Raw genomic sequence first — 22751 nt, 5'->3', positions numbered from 1 at the left:
AAAAGTCAGGAACCATTTCAAAGTAAAAGTCTTCATGCATTTAAATAAGTGACAGTCAAAATGAGCGGATTAGCCTATTATTAATACTATTATTATTATTTGTATTATAAAATGCGTAAAAACAGGACCTATATAGAAGGATACATAAATAAATACATCTTGTGGAATCCATAAGTGAAATCAATTTAATGGCTTTCTTGCCAATATGTTTCAATGGTTACACAAGTGTGCACTAATGTAAAAAGAAATCCAGGAACTATACGGTTATCCGGACCACACCTATTTGGGTAGGGTTGGGGTTAGGTTAACCGTATAGTACATTTACGTGTGGTCCGGATAACCGTAGTACCGAAATGGAAATAACAGCAATATATTAATAACAACCTCTAAATCATGTTATCCAATATATATATATATATATATATATATATATCAATTTTCAATACCTGTTATGAGCAGGAAAAACTGTAAATTGCAAATGTGGCCCATTGTGGATCGAACATCTCAATCATTACATCAGTTAGTCCAAACCTGAAGGCTATTCGTGGTTGTATGAGGGGACTTTGTTTATTGAATCAGTTCACTGGGATTAGGTTTGTTCAGTAAGCATTTTCTGCAGTTTACATCGCTACGCCAGTAGGTGGAAACACGTGCCTATTATATTTTATGAGTGAGTTTTTTAATCATTCAAATTAGCATTAAATAAAATGGATTCATTCACAAACCCCAAATCGTTCCCTAACTAATCACAATACCAACTTTTCTAACACTCACACTCAAAAAAGTGCTCATGGGCATTCATTGGATGACCATAAATCACTCTTTTTAGATCAATTAAAATAATATACATTTATAAGCGGATGTATTTTTGTTTTTTGGAAGAAATGTAAATTGCCTAGGTTGTACATGTAATGAGAGTGAATTTACTTGGATTAATGACTGAAATTTAAGTTTGTGGCCTGACCCCGCCTACTGCGCATGTCACTGAGAGCTGTGGACTGCATGCAAGGAACTTTTTTGCTGCCATTCGAGAACTTTCGACGGATAGCCTACTGCTTATGTAATACAGTTCAGTTTGATTTTAAGGAAAATTACATTAGGTCAATGTAATCCAGTTCAGTTTGATTTTAAGGAAAATTACATTAGGTAGGCTAAATGTAATCCAGTTCAGTTTGATTTTAAGGAAAATTACATTAGGTCAGTGTAATACAGTTCAGTTTGATTTTAAGGAAAATTACATTAGGTCAATGTAAGTTCAGTTTGATTTTAAGAAAAATTACATTAGGTCAATGTAATTGTGATAATTCAAATAGAAATAGTTTGTTTACATCCAACAGACATGATTACATACAGCTTTATTAATGTAATAATTTTATGTGTAAATTTGCCACATGATTAATATACATTCAACTGATGAGGTATTTTTTTGAGTGATAAGCCAGTAAACAAGAACAGGAATAAAACTTGTAATTCTACTACTATGTAGTTCTATAACATGTAATTCATAGCCTAGAACTGTCTTCTGGGTTTTAGGACTACAAACTGAACAGCTCAATATACTATAGTGACAGTGACTTGGAATTTGTCCTCTGCATCACATAGCCCTACATTAGGAGCAGTGAATAGTAAAGACACACACTGCAAACCGTGGGCAGTGCGGCACCTGGGTAGAGATTGGGGGTTGCTCAAGGGCACCTCAGTCATGGGAATTGAGGGTGGTATTGAGGGTGGAAGAGAACGCAGTTCATTCTCAGTATTTTTTCCCTGCCGGTATTAAGAATCGAACCGGCAACCTTCGGGTTACAAGTCTGTAGGCTAACAAGTCTGACAACAGATGCTGTTTTAAATACAGAGCGTTGGAGGAGCCCTTGATGGATTATTTACAAAAGTAAATAGCGCAATTGACTGTAAATAATATATGCAGATAACACTGGAGGTTAAATGAAAGTAGATCTGCACATTCCTAGATATTTCACTTGTATCTCAGATAATACTTTTTATACTTTTACATTTGAATATGTACTTTTTACATATATCTTAAATTTATATGTGGAAATAATAAACTCCAAACCACATAATGTGTCCCCAATTAATCCACATAATGTGTCTCCATTTTGTAGAAAGCAAATGTTTATTTTATTTTATTTATTTCTGAAGATACTGCGGAATGAAATGTAATTATAACCTTAAGGCCTCGTTTGCTGTGGGGGGGAAAAATGGTAAAAAGCAATACTGGGATTTCCTCCCTCCAATCTTTTTCTTAACTGCTTCCCTATTAAAATAAGTGTCAGGTGAAAACTAAATGCTTTCTGGTAGTGTAAATCTTGGCCAGACCAACTTTAATGTTCTGTCCTTAGGGTTCTGATTATAAATGTGTTAGTGTGCGCAGTGTCTTTCTTCTATTTCCTTGACTTACTCAACAGCTTATTGTTTAATTGAACCATTGTGTACGTGCCCTACCTGCTGCTCAACAAGTCTCTCTCTCTCTCTCTTGGGAATGCAGGACTTCCTGATGGCATGGAAAGAGGGCGGAACCACAACTGTGTGTCCCACTACAAATATCACTTCCTTGTGAGTCAACTATGAGTTCTGGCTTACACCTGTTCAGGAGCAGCACTCTTATTCATGATCGAACACTTCTAGAAAACAATTCAAGTTCCAGACTTATCTCTTGTTGGTTTCTTTACAGTGGTAAGTATCGGCCATTATACTATTATTAGGTTTTGCTTTTATGATTTTATTGCCTTAAAACAACCTGTTTAGTCTCACCTGTACTTGTAGGCAGCTGTCAGATTATTTTTGTTCCAAGCTATTAGTGATCAAGATTGGCTGTTTTCTCAGTACAACTTGGTATTAATCCATTAATCTCTATTTTAATTAATATAGCGATTATAAAAAATAACATTTGATCCTATTTGTTTTGTTCTAGAGGGCCATGCTGTACATAGAGTTGATCAGGCTGTGGGATGAGGCCGTACAGGCAATAGACAGCCGGGACTGGCTGGGCGCTCTCACTAAACTCAACCAGATCACAGAACACAACTGTCGCACTATGTTTGTGGTCGCTTCGACACACATCGCCCTGGGTCAAGTGGATTTGGCCATCAAGGTACATCCACAGTCTTGGTATTTCTAAATGATAGAAATGCAGGATATCGTATACTCCATTACAGTTGTCTTAAGTTGTTAAATAGCATTTGCTATAGCTTTAGTTCAGGGGTTTTCATTCTTTTAGATGCCACTGATCCCCAAATATAATTATCCTTGTGCAAGGGACCCTCATCCTAAAATATATTAAGGAAGTACTGTATAAAAACTATGTATTACTATGTCTTATAAAGACCCAGTTGATACTGTGAAAATCAATAATATAAATGTGTAAAATATTATTTGGAAAATATTTAGTTTGTATTACTTTTTTGTTCTACTCACTATAGTACAGTATAAAAATAAATAAAATATATATTTTTATATATTTTAATGTATTTTTTATTACTTTTTATTTATTTTAATCTTATTTATATTTATTATTAATTTATTTTTAGTTTTCAGTTTTCTTCAGCTCCTTTTCCCCTAGTACTTGCCCCCTGGGGGTCCCAGACCCCTGTTTAAAAACACATTAGTTAATAAGTTGGGTCTTTTCAAGTTCGCAAAAAGATATAATGAGGAAATATGAATGGTAAAGGGCATGATTATTATGTTTTAGTTAGATAAAAAGGTGGACATTTTGAGATGTCTTATACAATGTCATTTGATAGGCTCTCGATCAGGCAATCGCAAAGGATTGCTGTCTTGCTGTGGGATTTTTTCAGAGGTCTGCTGTTCATATGATGGCAAACAGGTGAGAAATATTTTGTTTTCATACTGTAGATCTCTATGAATCTGTCTGACTAGTCTGTCTGGAAATCCACAGCGTGATGCAACACAAACATTGATTGTTTAAAGTTGATGTTCTGGACAATTGATGCACTTTCATCTGACACTGCCTTTTTGTTCTCTTGCTCTCTCCATTTCTCATTGTCTTTCTCTCATTTTTCTTTATCTATGTCACCTTTTCTAACACCAGACTGGAGGAGGCATTGTCTGATTGTATATGGGCTCAGAAATACATGAGGGAAAACCCTGTCATTGACTACAAACAGCTGGGTCTTCGCTTTAAACTGTACAGCTGGCAGGTCAGAACATAAGCATATTTCTGTCTGATTGTGTGTGTGTGTGGGGGGTGGGGGGGGGGGGGGGGGGGTAAGACATAAAATCTATAAAAGTATGATTGTCTGTGTTTAGTGTGCATGTTTTATTTGGTAGCGTTTCAATTCGGGAAATTGTTGACATTTTCTGTCTTTCCTTATGTCAACTCTGCCATTAAACATGAACTTTGGTGGAGTTCACCTGCACAGATAGCTATCACAAGGCCTCTTTGAGGGCTGAGTGAAAAAGCTCCATATTATGCAATGTCAAATGCCAGGCTGAAAAATGATAAGACATTCAGCATTCCTCAGGTTAGCCTGAACAGATGAAGCAACCTTTCTGTTCCTCAAATGCATATTGGTTGAAAAACAGAAGAGTTTCATAGAGGCTATGTATGACCACCACAACATGCAAAATGTTTACCACTTGTCCGTCTTTAGACATAAGTGCACATCTTATGTATTATAGTTATGGGTTTATGCGATTTAATAGAAATAACTCCTCATTATTCACTGGGTGATGGAATGGAAGGTCCTACTCAAAGAAATTATTCATTTTACAGATTCTGAAGACGGTACACTCAAAAATATTTTTAAGTCTTTTTTCAAGATTTAAAATTCCATCAAATTGAACTGAATAATCTTTAAATATTATTCATAATATGAACTAAGTTTTTTATTTATTTAATTTTTTTATTTACTAAGAGTAAGAAAACTAGAGCTTAATAAATCATTTTTAATGGAAACAGTCTTAATGGATCAAGGGAATGAACCATTTAGTTTATGTTTTAAGCACTTTTTTTTTTTTTTACTTAATTCATAATATGAATAATATGTAAGGATTATTCATTTCACTTTGATGGAATTTTACTTTTAATTGAAATGCGTATAAATCTTGAAAAAAGGCTTACATTTTTAGTAGTAACAAAAAAGACCACAGCCGGAGGTCTAACTGTTAGTTAATACACTACCAGTCAAAAGTTTTGAATAGGTCATTTTTTAAATGTTTTTAAAAGAAGTCTCTTCTGCTCTCCAAGGCTGCATTTATTTGATTAAAAATACCAAAAAAAACATAAAAACCCCCCCAAAAAAACAGTAATATTGTGAAATATTATTACAATGTAAAGCAGCTGTTATTTAATGTGAATATATAGTAAAGTGTAATTTATTTGTGTGATCAAAGCTGAATTTTCAGCATCATTACTTCAGTCTTCAGTGTCACATGATCCTTCAGAAATCATTCTAATATGATGAGTTGATGCTCAACAAACATTCATTGTTATTATCAATGTTGAATATCAATGTTGTGTACATTTTTATTTCAGGATTCTTTGATGAATAGAAAGTTCAAAAGGACAGCATTTATTTGAAATAAAAATATTTTGTAACATTAGAAATGTCTTTAGTGTCTTTTGACAAATTAATTGAATGCATCCTTGCTGAATAAAACTGACCCCAAATTTTGAACAGTAGTGTATATTCTTTTGTTGTCCTGATATGATATAATGCAGAGTGTGTACAACTTGTGTGGGTTTGTTCACTTATAGGTCCTTTATAATGCAGCAGCCATTCACTCTAGACTGCAACAATGGGACAAAGCCAGGGACATTTTACAGGCGGCCTCACAGGAGAGAGGAGCGGGCCGAAGCAACCTAATAGACACAGCTCTAGAGGCCATTTCTGTAAGATCTATGTGATACTTATAATAAGAAAATCCAAAGAGAAGGCTGAAAAGCATTTTCATAGTGCATGACATCCACCACTACATTTTTATTGCCCTTTTACTGATAATTTATCACTGGACGCAGTGGTTTGTAACGATCTCTGAAGTCTGTTTTCAGAGAACAACACTCCACTAAATGTAATGTAATGTTTCTGTCCAATTTATTCTCAGAGGAGAGAGGGTTTAGAGCCTATCCTGGTGCCCGAGGGTGAAGTGTTCCGTCCCAGGAAACAGGAGGTAGATCAGCTTAAACCGAGGGACTTCTTGGGTGAAGCAAAGGTAACTCACATTATTCAAAGACATGCCTTTTTTTTCCAGTTGTTTCTGATGTACTGGATGAGGAGGAAGGATGAGGATTTTTACAAATATTTTTCACTCTCAATTTCTACCCGATAAAATATTTATATAACTAAAAAAAAAAATTGTATATTCAGAAAATGTATAAAAATGCCCATGGGGTTTTATTAATGATTTTATTAACAACATTTTATTTTTTCTATAACATTTCCAGATCTAGAAGTCACACTCATATTTCTTTAAAAAAACATTATCGAGGAGGTGAATTGAAATAAGAAATTATTTATTAATTTTAACTTATTTTAATGCTTGTTTGTCTTTATTTCAAATAATTTTAAGCCGTCATGAGAAACTTATAAGTTTGCTGAGGCCCCCTAGTGGTTCCCAGCCCTCTGGCAGAGAACAGTTGAAAATCTGTTAAAAATCTAGAAATATATGCATGTAAGAACTTAAAAGCTGCCCCAAAAAAAGAATGCATCTGCAGGTCTCCCCTGTTCATTTGATATAAAAACTGACTGTATTCATAAACATTATAATTCTGCACTAAAAGCACTATACAATAAATGTGACAAATGTTCACTGAAACTAAACTCTTCTTCTCTCAGGTCATCACTTCTTTGATTCCGAACGATGACTTCAGGGGCTTTGATCCTCTCAGACCACAGGTAAAGTTACCGCCTGTGATGCTACAACCTCAACATTTTGTCCTGCTATTTTCACTGGCTTTTTGTTTCTAAACTAAACTCCACTGATTATGTATGTTCCTGCAGAAACCAGGGTACTATGAGCCAAAGGTAGTCGTCGGCCAGTAAGTATTCAATATTCAGAACATATTAAAGACTGTTACAAGACCGGCTTAATCCACTGAGATAATATACGATGTGTAATTCCTGCATAGGGACTCTCGTTACATGGTAATGAAGAGTGCTTATGTGGCAAAAGGGGCAGGGGAGCTAACAGTGCCTGCTGGAGCAGAAGTGTTTGTGTACAGTGATGACGACAAGGACGGGCTGGCGGTAGTCATTTACGATGGAAAGGTGGGATACTCTTTCATTCGAGATGTGAAGGATGATTACTGAGGATTTGTATTGATATGGAGGCACATTGAATGTTTGTCCTCTATGACAATCTTGTGACATAAGGATTACTGTTTCCAGGTCAAAGCTTACTTGTTTAAATTGGGAATCTTATCTCAACACCCATTTATAATCACTATTTATTCATATCATATTTAAGAAAAACTGTTTAAAATGGTGTACACTACAATCTCCGGGCTCACGACGTCCTGGACACGTATATTTTAACGATTTATAAAAGATGAATCATCAGAGATTTCTGTTTAGAAGTAAAGGTTAGGATCATTTTTTTCAGTAGTATTACAGCACATGGTCACCTGAAAACGGATCAGACTTAAGCAGATATTCTTGCTTTCTAACTATGTTTCTGACATTCACAAAGTGGCAACATCAATGTGTGATTTAAAACTGATAACAAAATATAGAATAACACCTGGGCTATTTCTTCTTCTTTTTTTTACTTTTAAATGTCAGAGAGGTCTTGTTCCCAATTCCCTGCTTGAACCGATGGGCAAGAAAAACAAGGGTAAATTCAAGCGAATTGTAAGTGTTCTACTTTTTTAACCTCCTCGTATGACCTCTTTCATTTCTCACAGTTTGTGCTTTATGGGTTTTAATAGGGTTCTGTTATTTGCCAAGGCTCATCCAGCCTTTCTCATAGATGTGTTGAGCTTGGTGGTAAAATGCTGAATTTTATGAATGCAGGCAGCTGTTTAATTCTAGTTAAAAATGTGTTTACACACTTTGCTTTGCCTCATCACTCTTTGTTACTTTCAGTATCGTTCTAAAGGAAAATAGCATTCATGAAAATAAAAATGATTTAATGATCTCTTCTTCCAGAGATGTGATGTTTAATTGTGCAAGGGATCTACATTCCCTTGTTTTGCATACTGTAGGAGCAGTGACCTTGTTCTTCAGCCTCTGATGTACAATATCTGAATCAAAGTTGTTATAGGCAGTAACATACTGAGTGCTTTTCTCTGCATATTACTTTGAAGGAACTCGCCAATGGCATCCCACACCCACCAGCCCTAAAACCCCCAAATCGACCCCAATTTCCATCTCAACGTTCACTAGGTACAGAAAATTAATAGTTAATAACTAAAGTTGTTTTTTATTATTATAGAATTATTATAAAATGTATATCATTATACAAAATAAAGAAAATATAATTTTCGAAACTCAATATCTAATATCTAAATATAATAAAAATGTTCTAATAAAAAAATGCAGTGTAATGTTACGTGATGCAGTTATCATTTCCTGTCCCTCCTTCAACTGTCCTAAAAATAAAATGATTGTACCAGTATTCTGAAGAATGCAAGTTTCATCCTCTCTTCTGTAGAGCTGAACCCGTCCTGTGCCTGTGCTACCCACACATCTCCTCCAACGACCAGCAACTCCACCCACGTCCCTACGCAGCAGGTGAGTAAGAAAACACACTTGAAAAAGATGAAAGAATGCTCACCTTTTAGCAGGACAAATCAGCGATCCCTTTAGTAAATACAGTAACTTATTTCAACCACATAATCAGTTTTTGCCAGGAATTATCTTTCTAATTTTCCACCGATAATTAGAAGCTAATTTAAATGATTTGCATTCATTAAAAATGAACAAATTTGAACAGTCTATAAACATGGGTTGTCCATACTTTAACATTTGGTGCCCCCTAATCTTGAATATTTGGTTAGATCCTCACAGTGCTTATATCTTATATACTTCTGAAAATTCATTTTTGTCAAGCCTGAAAGCCAACATTTCTGACAGTATCATGTACTGTAGATGGAAATAGAAGCAGAGCATGATTAATGCAGTGGCCGTCATGGTTGATCTTTTGTGTGAGATGAGATCTTTTGAATGAGTTTTGTGACTCAGACAAGAAGTGGAGTGGAGTGTTGAGGCAGCAGGCCTTTGATTTGGCCTGATTCAGTCAGAAATACACCCAAGGGAGCAAAAAAGAACGCTGGAAATTTGAAGAGGAGACTATTTAAGGCCACTGCCTGCTAGAGAAACCCGATTACCTTACGACAAAACTTGTATTTGAATTTCCCAATGCCTTGTGCACATGATCGAATCTTGTAATGGAAAAAGGGAACTCTGGGAGGTGGGGGAGGAAAGAAAAACGTTCCTTTGTCTATCATTTTCATGTTCTTGTTTTATAACTTTATTCGCTTGGCTTATACTTATGATCGGTTAAAAGCAAAAATCTGATGTATCTCTGTAACCTCAGATGTGACCCCCATTTTTCAGGCCCAAACTTCACCCCAGGACTCTGGATCAGTCGTAGTCAAGGTGCACTATACGTGCACCATCGCTCTGAGAGTCCCTTTAGAAACTCCTTTCCGGGATCTGCAAGAGAAAATCGCACAGAAATTAGGACAGCCTGTGACGAACATTCGCCTCAGGTAATATTGCAAACCTGCAGTCTGGCTGACCTGCTTTTAGTTGCCATAAATTCCCAGCATTTAAGTATGTTAGAACTCTGGTCACATTTTTTTTTTATTGAAAACCCCCCACACCATCCTTAACGCATAATATTATACTTCCTCTCACAGACACAGAAGATATGGCACCAGAGTACTAACGCCACTAAATGGTGACGATGGACTGGATAGCTTAGAGGGTGTGGCTGAATCAGGACGTGCCCAAATCTGGTGTCAGGTAACCTTACGAATTACCATTTTTGATTGACAGCTCTCAATACAGCCTGTTAAAGGAGATTAATTGTGTGGAATTTTTGCACTACTACTGTCGCCAAATGGAATTGTTTTCTAAAAGGTTCCCCATGCTCACCGGTGTCTGCAATTGGTCATATTGTGTCACCCAAAAATTCACACAAATGGTTGAGCTAGTGTCTGTATGTTTAAACAGAGCAGATTTTGATAGCACCAAATAGTGTTTACACTATTTTAAGAAATCAACCTATGAATGGTTTCATTGTTTATTAGGAAGTCATTTCCTCACCATTCCATTACCTTAAACTTTGTTCTATTACAAATTAATTTTTAATATTTTGCAACTTTCTTTCCCCCCCCCCCCATCTCGTCCCAAGAACGAGGACCCTCTGGCCAACAGGACCATTCTTTATCAGATGGTGGCACTATATGACTACAATTCACAAGGCCCAGAGGATTTGGAATTCAGTGAAGGCGACACAATTGACATCCTCAGTGAAGGTATGTAAACACAGGGGTGTCTTTTCTTTATTATTAGAGAATAAGAATGTTTATATGTGGTGTGTTTTGCACACCAGTGTTGGGGTAATAAAAGTATTTTTCTTTTTTTCTCTCTCCATTTTGCAGTGAATGAGGAGTGGCTAGAAGGGCACATTGCTGGAAAAATCGGCATCTTCCCTAGAAGTTTTGCTCATCGGGATACAGAGAGCATCAGTGGGGCATCAACAGATTGAAACAGCCTCTAAACATCTACAGTGGCCATATTAGCGTTCAATCATTAAGAACTTTCTTATGTGCAGCGACAGTATAGAGGCATCCATCTGCCAAAATTAATGACAGTATTTATCAGAAGTTTTGTTTTCTTTATACCAAATTGTGCCTTCTCTTTACTGCTATTTCTATGAACATGATCATAATAGCTTTTGAAAAATGATATCAAATTAATTTATCCTCTCCATAATTGTTTATGTTCTAAAGGTATTTAAAAAATAATTTTTCATTATAACATTTTTCATGATTTATTTTTCCATTTACTTGAATGCATGCTTTTAACAGGAAAATAATGTCATTTGGGAATGCAAGCTGTTTAAAATATATGTATATTGGTACTGGAACACCTGTGTGAATTTGACGCCAAACTGGAAACTCTTGGCTTTCTTTACAGAGTGAGTTCATTTAATATTAATAGAAAAGAGAGAATTTCTGGTACTTTTTAAGATCACAAAACAGGGCAGCTAGAGGCCAAATCCAGAGTTTAAAACAGTGCTCCATATGTCAGTTTCAATTTACATCATTAGCATCCACCTCTTATTAAAGGGATACTTCACCGATTAGCATTAAGCTTTGTATCAGTAGAAACCTGGTAGTATTTTCGAATGACCGTGCTTCCCTCCCTCATGTCCCCCTGAGACGAGAGATTTCTGTATTGTGTGTCTGGCAAAAAAACCTCCGATGACGCAAAAATCGTCATTTTGTATCATCGGAGGCTTTTTTGGCCAGAGGCTAGAGACTACAGCCAGTAGTAGGAGCTAGTTCCGCATGTTTTCAACCCGTGGGATCTCACGATAAAACGGCGTCTTTTCAGTTTCGAGTCAACTAGTAGCCTAGTTGTATCATTTCTTCCAATACTGCCCTCTGTAACTAGTAGGCGTGGCTTGGGAGTGGCCTTGTAGGGCCGCGAAGCAAGTGCATTCTGGGAGTTGTTGTCTTTCATCCACATGAGCCAAAAATACATTTTCTGGCTTTTCTCAGTCTAGAAGGCACCAACTTCAAAAATAATTTCACATTTCTACTACATAAATGACCCAATTTAAATACACATTAATCTTCCCAGCGGTGAAATAAATTTAACCTGCAGCTGAAACGGTATCTATATACAAACTGAACAGCAGTGCAGCAGAAGGATTTAACTTGCATCACACCTACACTGCTGTTCGGACTTGGTCATATGTCATAAAATGGCTCTTAAATACCCCCTGTCCTGTAGTGAGAGCTGAATACACCTCAGTAAGGTATCCATAATGCAGTGTTTAATAGCATGGTGTGCTCTGTCAGACTGGGCACTGAGGCATGACACTGCAGCACACGATCCCTCTGCTCTTTTATATTGCTGTAATTATGGGTTTGGCAGAGCCCAGCGTGACGCACATTTCCCTCAATTCCCATTAAACATTCTGCTATTAATCAAAGCCGTACCGCATTCTGACTCAACGTTAACCGATCAGTTATTCCCCATACCTTCTGTACCTGGTTTATATTTGTTGAAGAGTGAAAATTTGTGTTGCATTTATGAGCTGTTGTAAAAGACATCGAATAAGTGTCAGAGAGTTATTAAGTTTAACATGTTTAAGTGTGAAAACGACCGTCTGTCTGTTTTTTATAGGGGATGTAACGTAAGTGAACTGTATTTTGGTCTTTATGTAGTGCAGCCAACGGCGGTAATTTAATGGCCTTGACAGCATAACCTGTCGTAAAAGTTACTTGTTTATTCAGTGCATCGCTCGCTCGGCACTCAAAAGATTATGTGGGACTCTTTATCCAGAAAGTGGAGAGCATAAACCGACCAACTATGGTGGTGCATGGAGAAATCTGGATTCTCGGATTTAAGTCAAGAGAACAGGAATTACTGAAATTAGGTTAAACCATCCTAACCACAGTTTTATTAGATCACTCTCTCAAACGTGTACATGTCGAGAGAAAGAAAGGAAAGGGAAAGATATAGTATTTCAGCACCTAATTGGATTACTTTTGAGCATGTTTGGTTGGTGAGTCTGGATTATGTGTGATTTACAGCTGAGGTGTAATACACTCTCTTCTGCAATGCATAAAGATCAGTGAGCATCTCTATTGTCTCATTTAGGCCCATTAATTGTTCATTAATTTCTGCCACCATGCTCTGATGCCAAGAGCTGTAATTGCAAATTAACAATGAATTTGACTCCTTTGCTCCAATGCCATCATCGTAAATGGCTGTAAATAAGTGGGTTGGAGATCCAGAATGATGAAGAAAGTTTAGTTGAGAGAGTTTATAAATGTGTTTAGTCTCATTTCGATCTTAAATGTACCTTTTTAAATCACTAATTTAGCTACTGATGTGATTGTAATTTATTTTATTTTAATTAGTCTTATTCTCTAATTTTATTATGCTGCACTCTTTGTTTCATTTGAATTATTGTTTTATTTATTAAAGTCAACATGAAATCAAAATGGTCAATTCTCTTTTTATGGAATATTGCAGTATTTATTAAATGATTTATTCATGTGTGTCATTATATGAAAAAAAATGAATGTGCCCTTGTAACGAAATCTGTTCTCTTTTCTGATGATGTGTTTACCGACGCGAGGGCGGGACAACCTGTCACTCACATGAGATCACAGTAATAGCAACCCACAACCGTCCAATCAATTCCCTTCAAGTCCCGCCCTACATATTTTTCTTGTTCCAGAAGAGTTTCACTTGGATATATGTAACAATAAGGAAAAAAAGATGATTGCGACTTCCGTTTCATGCTAATTTTAATGTACAGCCATGCTGTCAATACTTTGCCAAAACTAATACACTTTGTTGCTGTTGTGCCAGTAAATCAACTCGCTATGCACTTGATTTAGTATCTCAAGTAAACACTGTTTTTAAAAGGTGCTATATAAATAAAGCTTTACTTAGTTACATTGAAAATGAATTGGGTCAATGCAGACATAGACTTGAAAAGGATGAGGTTAAATAAAGCCTTAAAGGGAGCAACGGTTTGTCCATATAAGATTATTAACAGCTCTCGGAGAGACTATGGTTTGTGTACTGAAGGTAGTGGATGTCTGCTGACAGGCCTTTCTAATTCCTCTTTATGAGCTTAGAGGATGACACGTGTGTTTGAACTGAGCTTCCACAGCAGCTGAAATCCAAAGTCTGGCCTAAAACCTTGCTGGTTGCCTTTTTAGCACATCAGACAGCATAGACTGGACCAATATATTAAGGATAATTATTATTGTTTATACAAAACAATTCATGGACTGCCCTGAATGTACAGTATGGATTATGCAGCTTTTCTCAGCAGATGCATTATCTGACACAGCATCTGTGAGAGAGAGAGCAGAGCTGCAGTTTAAGATGTGATATTACTCTCTGCAGACACAAAGGATTAGAGACCTTGTATAAATGGAGCAATCCCAAATGAAGCACACACATATCCAAACACATGCCCTCGTTTTGTAAATCTGTTCAAAACAGCTCCTCTTAACTTGGGATAAGACATCAACTGAAAGATTGAAATGTAAGGGGCTTTAAAAAATCATCTGATCTGAAATGTGTGTTTTTTTTAAGTGTTCCAAAGGAAAACGTCAATCAGAATCAAATTTATTTTTCACTAATTATGACTGAAAAATGTATTTAGGTCAATATGTTTTTCTTGATTTAATGGCTCTCTGAAATACTTGATTCTGATTTATTTTGATTGCGGAATATATTTCTGATCTCTAAATGGGATGTTCCACCATTGCTCTTAGCATCATACTGGCACAACTTTCAGGTTTAATTGCAGATTGATTATAATGCATACATTAATAATATGTAATGGATATTAAATTGTATTACTTGTTGCGTAGCAAAGGACTATCTTTCTGAGCAGAAACTTAAGGCTAATCTACAAGATACATGGATTCATTACAGCCGATTCATTACAGCTGAAATCAGCATGCTTTATTTATTTGGGGTATTTAGTAGTTTTGCTTCGAAATAAAAGGGACAATCATGGACAGCCAGTACTGATTGTCCTGTGTTTTATTTTGCAATACTGACAGACTGGCTCCACATGATCCCCTATAAACATATCACACGTAGAGGATCTGCACATATCTGTAAAGTTGAGATCAAGTTCGACTGTTTACCCTGTAAGAAACACTTGCCATTACGAACTTTTACGTTATGGCCCTAAGTGCGCAATGCTCTTTGGAAACGACTTTTCAATTGATAAACGTCAATAGCCCGGCGGACCTTGAACATTAAAAATAGCTCACGCGCAGGAAAGATGTGGTTTTGTTTGTCCAAATGCGTTCCTAGTTGTTTGTTCCTAAGCAACAGAGGCGCATCGCGCTTGCGTCATTTCCTCCGGAGCGCCTGTGTCGGTATCTCACAACGGACTCAGTAGTAGCGACAAGAAATCCGAGCGAGCCACACTGAACACGCGCGCTCCTCTTTTTAGCGCGGCTGCCAAACTTGAAACGTCCGTGCTGTTTTTTCTTTTCTTTCTCGTTGCAGGACGTCTCACAGCCAGTTTCTTTTCGTATAATGTGTTACCAAAAGGATTAAAGTCACTATTACGGACATCAAATCCTCGCGGGACTTAATTAGGGTTTGTTGTTTTCCTCTGGAAGAACAGTGGACTTTTTCCACTATAGCATTTAAAGTGCCCATTAAACAAATTTAATTCATGATCAAAAGTTTCGAAACTGTATTGCACTAATTATTCTGCCATTTTTCTGTATCGTTGTTATTTTGTGAGCGCGCGCTCTCAAACGAGGACTTAACTCAGCATGACACGTCTCACCACAGGTTTAACGCACGAATCGCGCTGCATTTCTGTTTTTAACAAGAGACACTGACCGTGCTCCGTTCCTAATGCCTGATGTGAAATCTCCCTGTCGTTTTGAGGTGTCTGAGAATGAGCACGGATCTGGAGCGCGCTTCTCTCAAGTCGGGCGCGAACTCGCTGGGCTCCGGTGGCCGCGCGCTCTCCGTTAACGTCAAGAAGTTGCACAACGCGCTCAACGTGCTGCTCAACGACTTCGAAAGGGAGCAGTTCATCCACTGCCTCAACATTTACCACGCCAAGCGCAATGTATTCGATCTCGTGCAGACTCTCAAAGTCATTCTCAACACATCCAACAAGCGCCAACTTTTACCCATGCTGCGCCTGGTCATACCCCGGTCGGACCAGCTGCTGTTCGACCAGTACACGTCGGAAGGGCTTTATCTGAAAACGGATCTGCTGACAGGCAGTATCAAGCACGAGTGCTCGGAAGACATCAGCAGCACAAACGCGCATGCAGGAGCATCCCCGGTGCACTTTCTGCGCGAGTACGAGCAGGCCGGTCCCAGTCATGGATCTGTGCGCGCGGCTCCTGTTTTCAGCACCGCAGTTGAGGGGACAGCGCCGGCGCTGATGCAGGAAGCGCCTGATGAAATCCGCCAAGTTACGCTGAAAAGGAGCAAGAGCCACGAAGGTCTGGGATTCAGCATACGGGGTGGGTCAGAGCATGGAGTTGGTATCTATGTATCTTTGGTGGAGCCGGGATCATCCGCTGAGAAAGAGGGGCTGAGAGTTGGAGACCAGATCATGAAAGTCAATAACATGGTGTTTGACCGAGTCACTCACGGAGAGGCAGTCAAGGTGATGTGTGTTCTCTATGTTTGTGTGTTCACTGTAAAAATAAAAAGACACTTGATGCACCATTTTGTGTTTATCAGACTGCCACACTACTGGAAACTTCTAGAAATCTTCTAGAACCCTTACCAAAAAGGGCAGTTCTCTGATAAGTTACTGCAAAAACTCTAAAATCTGTCAATGATTCCTCCAGTAAACCCATTATAAGGGAAGGGTTTTGATGCACTTGCACTTGAGATTTTTGGTCATTCACAGGTTTCAACTTCTGGTAATCATGGAGAAAGATTCTCAATGAAAATCATGAGAAAAAAATAAATAAAAAATAATAATATATATATATATATATATATATAGAGAGAGAGAGAGAGAGAGAGAGAGAGATAGATAGATGTGTACACAATCAAAGAGAGTCACTCACAGTAATAAAAAAAGGACAAAAGAAAATAAAGTAAAAGAGCAATAAGAGCAGGTATGCAAAAATGACAGTGACTTATACATTGTGTACAGATGGTTAAACAACCCTGACATAGTTCTATTGAAATTATTAAAGAAATTATAATTTCAGTTTAACAATGCAAAATATATCCTTGTGTACGCATACCCCTGGTTGGTAATCACTGCTCTAGAGGGATCGGCAGTCTGTGCAATCCCAATTGGTGCTTCAAGTATCTTTTTATTTATACGTATTTTATAAGTATCCTTTTTTGTACCAAAGAGTCCAATTTGCTTCCCCTTACCTCATCCTGTAAAGTCCTTAACCAGTGTCATAGCCCTGCAGAAAAATCTTTGGCCGCAGTCCCAGTCAGAGTCACTGGCTTTAGCAGGGCTAAAATCAATTTTTTATTTATTTTGCCCACTTAATTACACAGAGCTGAGCACTAACTTTTGGCCTCAACCCCAAACTGGCCACTCGTAGTGTGACTAAATCTCATTTGCTCTCTTCTCTTCGCATGGTCTTAATCTTGACCTTTTCTTTTAACACATTTGCTCTCATTCCCCATGTGTCCACATGTAATATCGGAAAATTGGATAATTGACTCAAAACACGCCACTGGAGCTGGTCCTGGTCTCAGGCTTTGTGAAAATAATTGGAGGTATTGGTGTTCGAACAACTGTAATGTTCAGTTAGACATATGCTGAAATTTGCCTGTGGTGGAATCTCTTATCATCTCTAATTTTAGTTCTAGATTTGAGAGTTAAATCATAGGTTACATAACAATTGATGCTTGTACAGATGAAGAGCAATGACAGGCAGCCAACTCACTCTTACTTTCCTCTCCTCTTTGCTCGCTCATTCTCTCTCTCTGTTTTTGACTATTTGTGTGGGCAGCTCATTCTATGTTTTTTTTTTTTATCTTTTGAGCATTCACGTTAGACTGCTGAGGGAAGTGTGGCGTTCTTTTGTATCATCCTTGCTTTGTTGTACTGCCTGTCGCAATCTTGTTTGCCTGTCAGAATTGAATCCACAAGCTAAAAAAAGCACACAGCAAAAAACAATGTGAGTCAAATAGGCTAGTTGTATGGAAGCTAAGGGCCTGACGCCTGTTGTGAAGCTTTATTTTGTGAGTCAGTCTGTCTTGATTGCAGGTTCCATATGGATGGATTAAAAGTGATTGACCATGTTTACTCAAAGTGTCAGCCTGAAAGAAATTTATCGCATTGGCTGTATAGTTTACCGTAAGGCTGAGGTGTGAATTGAGTTGATTTGACATTATCAGAGTTGTTAACATAATATCTTATGGAAGATAACATGGCCTTCGGCTTTAAGGCAAGCTTGCCCACATTGCTTTTATTCTGGGCAAGAACCACTAATTGGTCTGACCAACATGTTAACTGACCAACCAGATGGATTGTCACAATATGAGCCATGCAAATACAAAAATATGTGTTAACACAATAATTGTTATATAATACACATACATTATTACTATTATACAGTTAAAAAAAATGCATTTAAGAAAAAATTAAATTATACAAAAATTGTACTATAATTATTATTATACAATTAAAATACAAAAATTGCATTTAAGATAAAACAACAGTAATAATAATAATAAAACATTTTACAATATGGGTGCATTAATATGCATTAATTCATGCTTAACTAATGCACCGATAATCACGTGTTAATGTAATTCATGACTCATGAAGAACTAAACCATTTATTAATGATTACTGCATTAGCAACTAATGAAGATTCTATATGATTAATAGATTAAGTTGAGTAATGTAACCGTTGGTGACAGAAGACGGACCAAAAGAAGCTGCGGTTTTCTTTTTGGTGTGTATTTTTTTTTCTTTTTTTTTTTGGTTTCTTTTCCCCCTTGGATCTGCCAGCGGTCAAACTGTTATGCCTGGAGCAGAGAAACCGTTCGCTTATGGATCACACCCAGGATTTCCTCGACCTGGTGTGCCTGACGCACTATAGGCCTGCAGATGACTCGCTCAGCGTATTTTACCACACTGGCCTGAGCGAGCAGACGAAGGCACGTCTGCCAGCGAATGGTCCTCGGGGGATTTCGCCGCATACATGGAGTGGGTGCTGGTGATGAATGGACTGGATTTCACAGTCGGCCCAGAGGAGGACACCATCCCCTCTCCCGACTCAGAGTCCAGCCTGAAACCATCCTGTGAGATGGACACTACGCCTTGAACCAAACGCAGCCAGCACAAGAAGTAGCAACTGAGCCCGAGTACACGTCTGGCCAGGTGTTTGCAGCGTCTTGTGCATGCCATAGGGTTCTAAAAATGTGGCGCTTAAGTCAAAATAAGTTTAAACTTTTAAAAAACACTGACATGCGCCTTGCGTTTTTAACCACAAAACACATTCTGTGTGAATGGCCCATAACTGATCGAAAGAGAACCATTCTTATTCACTGTTGTTATTTAAGCAGACAGTTTGCATCATACATTCAGTTTAACAGCATTAACAGCAAGCCAAAGAGGGCAACGTTTCAACTGAACTATATGCATTTTATTCACTCACATTATGTTCTTGCTCCGTCGATGCAATAAATACACGTTCTTAAATGAGCAAGGTTTTCTAGCGTATTTCAACTGCTCATGGTATGACCCATTTTAATGGTGGCCAAATTACACTTTAAAGTCAGTCAGCTAAAAAAAAATATATTTATATTTACAAGTAAATAAGTAGATACATATTCGTGAAGATACATTAAACTCCCCGTTATTCGCACATTGATACTGTAAGCTACCTATTTTCGCTTGTGTGATCATCAGCCTCTGCTTTTCTGCTACAGACTGAAAGCCATCTCGTGAGTGTATAATGCAGTCTGCCTCAGATTGTTTTTAATCAATTCCTAAATCATAAAAAAAACAGATCTGTGCCTAAATTAGGATTGGGTGGGCAAGGCAGACATTTGAGTGGGCTCAGCCCACCCCTTCCCATGCCTAGTTCTGGTACAGCAAAGAGTGCTCAGATTTGGCTTTCTTTAGGGCAGTATATTTATATTATCCCAAATAAAAGATCAATACACCCTTTATTAAACCACTTTGTTGGGTTTAACGCATCCTCACAGGTGTCTGAGAAATGCTGAATTTTTCATTCAATTCTAAATTAACAGTTCTTTTTGCGAGCAGCACCATAGACAATAGTTTTTCTGAGCACGCAAAACGTTTCTTGTGCTCACGTGAAAGTCTGTGTTTTTTTATATTTGCAAATGTCCGTTTAGGGGCTCCATACAATAATAATATTTATGGCTGACTTAATGTCTTCATTTTTAAATGTTGAACCATCAAGCTATTAACTCGAGAGATTGAGATCTTGCGGAGAACCATTTAACATTTATTTTATTTTGGTTAATCGTGCAGCCCTAGCTTTTCAAAATAATTATAATTTTTATAGCGATAGTTAGTTGCAAATGTGCTCATCCATTGGTCCAAAAGTAATAAATTATGATTTTATGAACATAACTCTGGAAACAAGACTGATTACACTTTTCTAAATAGTAAATGTTGATGTTGTGCCTGAATTCCAGCAGTTCTTCCAGTGCCATCTTTCCACGCTAATTGCCGTAGTTCCGGTTTTCGTGCCAAGCTAATAGGGGTGTTCAGAGCCAATCCTGTTGGGATACCTGCTCTCATTTATTAATTGGATCCATTTTGCTTCCCGTTAGGAGCTGAATAATTCATAAAATCGTTTAATTAAACAGACAGTGTTTAAGCTGGAGAACACACTCATAGCTGCCTCAACTGTGAGCCTTGATTAGTTCTGACAGAGAGTTTGGCATGTGGTGAGATGCGTCAATGGGTGGGAAACAATAAATCAAAGGATTAAATCGGCTCCAGGGATTCGTTTATTTCATTTAATCACTGCTTGAATTGTCTTTCCATAGCCTATACTCCAATTTAGTATGATTACTCTTAGACTCAGTAGAAGGATCACAGCCTAGCAAAAAATACACTCAAATCCTGTTAAGTCATCCAAATCTGAATAACTAGAGATTGATCATTTGTTTTAAAGTGATCTTCTGAATAACAGGGGATTTGACAAAGAAGTAGCCTACAGCTGGCAAAGTCACATTGTCTGCTCTCTCTGTTGGAGTCTCACCCCTATTGACCTGCCAGTCTTAAGCAATTATTCTCAATGACAAATTGTGCTGGCAATGCAAATAATGGTGACACAGCTGCTTGTACTCCTCTGTATATCAAGCCTTATCTTGATTCCCTATATTTATCTCTTTCACTCGATCTCTGTCAGTAGAATTACCAGTAAGCACTGAGACTTTCCATGTCTTGTGAATAGCTAACAACCCCTCATCCCACTTCTAACACATAGTACATGAGCCCAAAACAATGTGCACTCCATATCTGATGGCTCTGGAACAAATACTCAACTGCACTGTTGCACATTGGGCATTTTATAAGAGGGAAAGTCAGAGATAATGCAATGAGAGATAGTTTGTGGTTATGTAAATGTCAGAATAATGAAAAGCTGATTTGCTTTACCAACCACTGAGGATCATCAAAGACAGAAGTGGTGAATGGGTCGGTGAAAGATAAGATGGTTCAATTTATCTAGGCAAGAGAGATGTTTTTTTTTTTTTGTCATAGCTTGAAGGAAGAGAGGGAGAGTGAGAGATATTGAGAGGGGAGGGGCAGATGGTGATGGGAATGGAGTTTTACACAGTCCATCTGCTGTACTGTCATGGAGATTTTAAAAGGCCAAACGGATGCCGGAGGACCGATAGATGTAGAGTCAATTAGAGACTTCTTCCTCCCTCAGTTTTAGCTGAGAGGCTTCAAGAAGGAGACTTGTATAGAGTAGACTGTAAGTATGAATAAATAACTTATTTCTAAATCGAGAACTTGTATGAACGTTAAAGCTTGACAATGTGATAATTCTAAATTATTCACCACCACAAGCTCGTCTCATGGGGCAATGGGAATGTCAAAGACTTTTGGTTAGGATTGGAACCATGTTGAAATCACAGTGAGTCTGCACCATGGGAATTTAACTTGTTCATTACAATTACCTTCTTGTGGAGCATGAACGTTTGGAGTTTGTAGTCATAGACTGCCTGTGTATGCACCTTCAGCGTTCCTGCTGGGTTTGAATGAAATAGTCGATCATCGCTCTGTCTTTCTTTCTTGTTTGCACGCTTGTGTATGCCCTGTTTCTCCTTCTGCCTCTTGTTATCCCTGGAGAATGACTACATCTCACCCCATCTCACTCTGCACTCATTTAGAATACAAATTCCACCGTTCACTCTTACTTCAATCATTGTGCTTCATTATTTTCCAATACAATTTTAAACATGTTTGGTATTGGCAGTTAAAATAAATATCCTTTCTTAACAGACAGTGATGATGAGTAATAATTATTATGTCATGTCAATGAATTTGGCTCATATTTCGCTTTGCTGTTACAAACTTATGGAGTTACAAATGTCCTTAGGAGCTATTTGTGCGATAGAGAATATTGGTAGAACTGCTGTTAAAACCTTACTGTAACACTACTAACCTTGAAGACATAGTCACCCAAAAGTCAAAATTCTGTCATCATTTATTTACTCACCTTTATGTAATTGAGAATTATTTTCTTCCTTTGTTAAAACACAAAATATTAATATAAGACATTTTCCAAAATCTCTGAGCCGCTCTTTTCCATACAATGGGCCTAATTTATAAAAAAACATTTATACATTTACACAAAATATTTGTTCTGCTCATGTTTTTATGAATAAATGAAATCATACAGTGACCAGTGTTTCTAGCTTTGTGTGACAAGCAGGCCAAAATGTAAGCTTTTATTCACTGATAATCTTTTCCCAATCTGCTCTGAAATAGTTTTAGTGCATATGCTTATTAAAAAAACATTGTTTTTTTTAATTCCTTGAATGAATTAATTTAGCATGAATGAGGATGTCAGGAGTTTAAGCTGACATCTAATATAG

The 22751-nt window shown here is 37.4% G+C and overlaps 2 protein-coding genes across 2 annotated transcripts in view; both read left to right on the top strand.

The window, feature by feature from the left end:
• Positions 1 to 2551: 2551 nt before the first annotated feature.
• noxa1 (NADPH oxidase activator 1) lies at positions 2552 to 13161 on the top strand. The gene is made up of 16 exons (XM_084114517.1): positions 2552 to 2691; positions 2930 to 3109; positions 3759 to 3841; positions 4067 to 4175; positions 5735 to 5869; positions 6082 to 6189; positions 6813 to 6872; positions 6978 to 7015; positions 7106 to 7244; positions 7758 to 7826; positions 8282 to 8360; positions 8629 to 8708; positions 9534 to 9688; positions 9839 to 9944; positions 10336 to 10459; positions 10586 to 13161. Exons 2-16 carry the CDS (start codon positions 2936 to 2938, stop codon positions 10690 to 10692), a joined length of 1566 nt encoding a protein of 521 aa, XP_083970643.1. The 5' UTR covers positions 2552 to 2691; positions 2930 to 2935; the 3' UTR covers positions 10693 to 13161.
• Positions 13162 to 15097: 1936 nt separating this feature from the next.
• whrnb (whirlin b) overlaps positions 15098 to 22751 on the top strand; it is a 53408-nt gene continuing 45754 nt past the window's right edge. The window contains exon 1 of the mRNA XM_084115719.1: positions 15098 to 16341. Within this exon, the coding sequence (XP_083971845.1) occupies positions 15613 to 16341 (729 nt within the window). The 5' untranslated portion in view covers positions 15098 to 15612. The remainder of the gene's footprint in view (positions 16342 to 22751) is intronic.

The sequence above is a fragment of the Abramis brama genome (genome assembly GCF_963993115.1).
Source record: "Abramis brama genome assembly, chromosome: 5".
NCBI classification, from domain to species: Eukaryota; Metazoa; Chordata; class Actinopteri; order Cypriniformes; family Leuciscidae; genus Abramis; species Abramis brama.
Note: the sequence above shows the minus strand (reverse complement) of the source record. Positions and strands in the feature narration are given on the sequence as shown.